Source organism: Conger conger, chromosome 7, assembly GCF_963514075.1.
Source record: "Conger conger chromosome 7, fConCon1.1, whole genome shotgun sequence".
In the NCBI taxonomy this organism is placed as follows: Eukaryota; Metazoa; Chordata; class Actinopteri; order Anguilliformes; family Congridae; genus Conger; species Conger conger.
The window spans coordinates 59925401-59931902 of NC_083766.1; the positions used below are offsets into that span (position 1 = coordinate 59925401).

The window sequence follows — 6502 nt, forward strand, 5'->3', positions numbered from 1 at the left end:
ATTCTTTTGATAAAGGTACAATAGGTAATTTCGGACTTCTAACGGTCAAGAGAGGAATTTCAGCAACAAATACGCTCGAACCACAACACTGTTTATCGCACCCCTTCTCTCTGAACGTGCGGAAGTTGAAGCGCCATTTGCTGTGGCAATTAGAACCAATTTTCAACCAATGAGCTTGAATTATGGTGCAGCTACAGATGTTTTGGTACGGAGTGCAGGCGCGTCGACAGCATATTTTGAAATTATATCCAGTGAAAGTAATGTTTAGTGTCAAATTAAGTATTTAATTATACAAATAATGTTCAGCTAAATATGTATTTAACATTTGAAATATTGCAGTTAAATATTCAACCTTCCCAATAAAATAAATATTTATTCAAAAAGTATCGTTACTTTTTGTTTAATGTTCTGTTAGCATCAAAATGACCCGTTTCATATTTTTACTATAGGTGAACTGATACAAAACATTTCCGACATGACTTTATGTGCTTAGCTCAAGCTCAAAGATTTGGGACATATCATACGCCCCTTACACATTTACAGTAAATGATTTTTGTTCAGATCTTTCACAACCGAGAGTGACAAGGTGAAATAAATTGGTTGAAAATGGAGAAATGTTAACTGAAACTGACCAGTCTTTGTCAATATAAAACAACTAAGTTTGTTTTCCCTTTCACATTACCTATGTCGGATCCCCAAGCATGCGAATGGGTTCATATTGACTCTTCCACTGCTCCCAAAAAACAAAGCTGTCCTCAAGGTTGAACATTTAAAGAATAATTTGCTAAATTGAGTCAAGTCTCAGCAGCTCAAAGGCCTACGCATGCAGACACACACAAACTCACAAATATAGACTATATAGCATCCTCTGCTACCTCTGCTACCCCTCACTGACCCCCTGTGACAACTTCACAGTTGCAGGGGGGCTATGGAACTGTCAGTCTGCCACACGGAAGGCTGACTTCATTACTGGTTATGCCTCCCTCCTGTCCCTACAGTTCCTTGCCCTCACCGAGACCTGGATTACACCAGAGAACACTGCCACCCCCGCTGCCCTCTCATCCTCCTTCTCCTTCTCACACACCCTCTGGCCCTCTGGCCGTGGAGGTGGCACTGGCTTGCTGATCTCCCCTTTGTGGAAATTCTCTGCGTTTTCCCTCACTGACCTATCCCTATCCACATTCGAATGCCACACTGTCTGATTTACTCACCCTGTTAAACTTTATATTGTCGTTGTTTATCGTCCACCAGGTGCCCTGGGAAGTTTCCTTGATGAGCTTGACACTCTACTCAGCTCATTCCCTGAGGATGGCACCCCACTTATCCTCCTGGGAGATTTCAACATCCACCTGGAAGCCTCCCAGTCTGCTGCCTTCTTACCACTACTTCACTCCTTTGACCTCTCTCTGCAGCACTCTCCCCCAACTCACAAGGCTGGAAACCTTCTCGACCTGATCTTTCTGAGGAACTGCTCCTCTTCTAACCCCACTGTTACCCCTTTACACAAGTCCGATCACCACTTCATTTCCTTCTCCATCCCCCTAGCCCCTCTACCTCCCTCCCCTTCTCTCACCCCCACTGTTTCTATCCGATGTAACCTCCGCTCTCTATCACCCTCCTCCCTTGCCCCCAGAGTCACCGCTTCCCTCCCTCCTCTTGAATCCTTCTCCAAACTACCCACTGATTCTGCATCTTCCGTGCTGCTTTCCTCTCTCTCCTCAGCCCTTGACTCTCTCTGTCCTCTTGTCTCCCGGCCTGCTCGATCCTCCCCTCCCAGCCCATGGGTTTCTGACCTTCTACGTTCCTCCAGGCCAAGCCTATGTGCAGCGGAGAGGAAGTGGAGGAAATCAAAAGACCCGTCGGACCTGTCTTCCTACCAGTCTCTCCTGGCGGAATTCTCCTCCGCTATCACCACTGCCAAAAGAAATTACTACCAAACAAAAATCCAGAACTCCACTTCTAACCCTCGTCAACTGTTCTCCATTTTCTCCTCTCTCCTCAGCACACTTCCCCACCATCTCAGTCCTCGCTCACTGCTGATGACTTTGCGGTATTTTTTGACGAGAAGGTTGCAGATATCCGCAGCACCTTCGCGACCACCACCACTTCTATGCCTGCCTCCATTTCTGTGTCTGCCCCCTGTTTCTCCTCTTTCTGTCCCCTTACAGATGCTGATGTGTCTCACCTCCTGCTCTCCCACCGCCCTACTACTTGTGCCCTGGACCCCATCCCCTCAAACCTCTTTCAGGCAATCACGCCTGACATCCTCCCATTTGTCACCTCCCTTGTTAACTCCTCTCTGTCCTCTGGCTGCTTTCCCTCATCATTCAAGAGGGCCTATATCATCCCGCTCCTAAAGAAACCCACTCTTGATCCCTCCTGCATCCAAAACTACCGTCCGGTATCTCTCCTTCCTTTTCTATCCAAATCCATTGAACGAGCCGCCTCCAACCAACTCTCTTCCTTCCTCTCTCAGAATAACCTGCTGGACCCCCACCAGTCCGGCTTCAGACCTGGCCACTCGACGGAGACTGCACTCCTCTCTGTCAACGAGTCCCTTCAGGCTGCACGAGCAACCTCTCTCTCCTCTGTCCTGATCCTTCTTGACCTCTCTGCGGCGTTCGACACGGTCAACCACTCCATCCTCTTAGCCTCCCTGGCATCTACAGGGATCTTTGGCACATCCTTAGAGTGGATCCAATCTTATCTCTCTGGCCGGTCCTCCCAGGTGTCCTGGGCTGGAGGAGTGTCAACCCCTCGCCCCCTTGTTACAGGAGTCCCCCAGGGCTCAGTCCTCGGACCCCTCCTCTTCTCCATCTACACAAGATCCCTTGGCCCCGTTATCTCTGCTCATGGCATCTCCTATCATTGTTATGCCGATGACACCCAACTCTTTCTCTCCTTCCCCCCATCAGACACACAGGTCTCTACCCATATCTCCGCCTGCCTGAGAGACATCCAGAGCTGGATGGGCAACCACCATCTAAAGCTCAACCCAGATAAGACGGAGGTGATCTTCATCCCTGCTTTAACCTCTCCCTTCTCTGATTTCTCCATCTCACTAGGGGATACCACAGTGACCTTATCCCCTAGTGCAAGAAACCTTGGAGTGGTGATGGACAACAGGCTATCCTTCTCCAAGAACATCGCTAAGGTGACCCGGGCGTGCAGGTTCTTCCTGTACAACATCCGGAGAATCCGACCCTTTCTCACCACCTACTCCACTCAGCTCCTTGTTCAAGCAATGGTCCTGTCCCGCCTGGACTATTGCAATTCTCTGCTGGCTGGCCTTCCAGCATCTGCCATCAGACCCCTACAACTCATCCAGAATGCTGCAGCCCGTCTGGTATTCAATGTTCCCAGACATTCACATGTCACCCCCCTGCTCAGCAACCTCCACTGGCTGCCTGTTATGGCTCGCATCAAATTTAAAACTTTGGTGCTCGCATACCAGGCCGTCAAAGGATCAGCCCCTGTGTATATTCAATCCCTTATCAAGACCTATACACCAACAAGACCCCTCCGTTCTTCCACTTCGTGCCGTCTGGCGCCTCCCCCTCGCCAAACCTGCACTTCACGCTCACGACTGCTGTCTGTCCTGGTCCCATGGTGGTGGAATGACCTCCCGGTGAATGTCAGAACGGCAGAGTCTCTGACCTCCTTCAAGCGCAGACTGAAGACCCATCTCTTCAGGCTACACCTTTCCCTCCCCAACTCACAATCACTGTGATTAGCCTTAGACCGTAATGGCACTTATGTATAGATATCGTTACTTGTATAGGTATTGTTGTTTTTTATTGCCTGTTGTTGTATTCTAGCTGCCAACAGTGGTATGCTAGTTTGAATGTTGATTGTACTCTTCAAGGGTTCTGAATTTCTGTATGTTTACACTAGGACTCGGAACTGTACTGTTCTCTCAGGTCTACTTTTGTTCTTGTGATTGATTTGCACTTTGTTGTACATCGCTCTGGATAAGAGCGTCTGCTAAATGCCATGTAATGTAATGTAATTTAATGTAATCCTGACACTTTTACAAGACATTTCCACCATGTTTACCCTATCGTGTGAGAAAATTCACAATGATCTTGAAACATTTTATTTTCCTGCGCTGTACAACGTAGTGGGAGAGGGGCAAAGAATAAACAGATGTAGAATTGTATATCAAAACTAAAATTATATAGATTAATTCCAGTGAATGCAGCTGGGAGGAATAATTATTCAAGAAGTCGGATCAAATTGGTTGGAAAAATAGGAAGTGCAGAACTATGTGATTCGGTGTCGATGGGCGATGCAGACAAAAGATAAGCCTTGCGCAACTTCTCTAAAGGCAACTTTCATCGCTCTGTTGCCAAATTGCTCAGAGTGCCGGCATTACTGAGCTTCATAGAAAATGAATGGACTTCCGGCAACTGGTCAACTAAATCACTCACTGTGTTAACACAGGGCTAGGCTACTCGGCAAGTTATCGCAGGTGCTGCATCTTATCTCACAAGGTGGATAATGTTGCCATCTGTTTATGTTGAAATCATTTGTTGGATGTAAAGTCATTTGGAGTTAATCAGATTATTTGCTTGTGCTGCTGTGAGTGATGTCACAAAATAAAAATTAGGATAGCGCTGCCAATGCAATGCTTCAACTGTGGAAGGCATGTGATGTGTCATGGGAGTGGTTGTGCCAGCAGTGGTGGGGGGTCTTCTATTTCCAAGTAAATACAACTACAGTACACTACATTGGACATCACATGTACATGCGTAACTGAGGCCACCAAGACCTACAAATACGATGATATTCATTTTAAAATGTAAAATGCAACATTTGGCTCTATGCCTGCCCTGCCCAGGCTGCTACTTTGACTTTCTGGAGCATAGCCAGTATTCTGCTCCTGATTTCCTTTGTTGCCAGGGAATACACAATGGGGTTCAGACAGGACGGAATGCAGGAAGCTAACGATAAGTTCACCATTCTGACGTTTGGATCAACGCGGTATAAGAAGAGGTCAGTGATATACAGCGTTATGGTCGGCACGTAGAAAATCGCCACAAGGACAAGATGTTCTGTGCACGTAGCAAGTGCCTTGTATCTGCTCTCCACACTTTTCATTCTAAACACTGCTGTCAAAATACAGGCGTATGACAAGAGGATTAAACTAAGGGGCCCAAACAAAAGCAGAATAGCCAGAGCAGAGGCAGCGGTCCACTGCATTGTATGATCATTGCACGATAGAGTGAACACACCCGTGTACTGACAGACAAAGTAGTACACTGTGAGGGAATCACAAAAAGACAGTTTTGTCAAGATCAAGACCAAGAACAACATGATGCTGACAAAAACCGCCCAAAGGATCGCTAAAATACTGATCATGCTTGTAGGAGTGTTGATTGAATTATGCCTCAGTGGGAAACATATCGCAATTAGCCTGTCGTAGGCAAGTACACTGAGGGAAAATGACTCTAATATTACAGAGAAGTAATAAAAAAACATCTGTGTCAGACATGCATTGTAGGACATGAAGGTATCTCTCGTGAAAACAGTCTTGATTGCACTAGGAATAAAGGATGTACTGCTCATCAAGTCAACAACGCCTAAATTAGCCACAGCAATGTACTTTGGAGTGTGTAGGCGATGATCCATCCATATAATGTAAACTATAAAGGAGTTGCACAGAACTGTTAAAATATAAATGAAGCCGAGGAAAATAGAAAATAAATCAGCAAACTTTAAATCCGTAAATCCGACAACGTAAAATCCCGCTGGTATAATGATGGAGTCGTTTGTGATCGAAGTGGCGAGAATTCCCATCGCACGCGTGCGGCGTTCAGGGCCTTCGTGTGCTTGCTTTTCCTCTGGGCCCTGAGAGAGAAACAGGTTAATAGAAATCAATGAACACGTACAACGACATGATAATTTAGGCCAATGTTCCGTAGCCTTCCAGATGATTTCTTAGTTGGGACTACAGTATATGTTCACTGTTTGGGAGACTAATACACATTGCAATATTTCTGTGTTATTATTTTGAATGTTTAAAAGCACATTTCATTGAAAATTCAACTTAGGCTATTTGTTCAATGCAGTTCAGCAAAAAGCTTAGACTAAGCTCAGACTAATATGGGAAAATATGGGAAAAGCAGTACACGGAGGTACGCGGTATTTTTCTATACCATTACACCCTTGCTTGTTATCCACGGTAACGACATGGCTCAGGCAGTAAGAGCAGTCGTCTGGCAGTCGGAGGGTTGCCGGTTCGATCCCCCGCCCGGGCAGTGTCAAAGTGTCCCTGAGCAAGACACCTAACCCCCAAATGCTCCTGATGAGCTGGTCGGGGTCTTGCATGGCAGCCAATCGCCGTCGGTGTGTGAGTGTGTGTATGAATGGGTGAATGAGAAGCATCAATTGTACAGCGCTTTGGATAAAGGCGATATGTAAATGCAAACCCATTTACCATTAAGCCCAGTCTGTACATATTTCATAATATTTCTTCTTGTATTTTTTATTTTATTTTTAT

The 6502-nt window shown here is 46.1% G+C and overlaps 1 protein-coding gene across 1 annotated transcript; it reads right to left on the reverse strand.

Annotated features, from left to right (window-relative positions):
* Positions 1-4821: 4821 nt before the first annotated feature.
* LOC133133474 (olfactory receptor 1D2-like) lies at positions 4822-5799 on the reverse strand. Its single transcript, XM_061249573.1, has one exon. The coding sequence runs from the start codon at positions 5797-5799 to the stop codon at positions 4822-4824; it is 978 nt and encodes a 325-aa protein (XP_061105557.1).
* Positions 5800-6502: the final 703 nt, after the last annotated feature.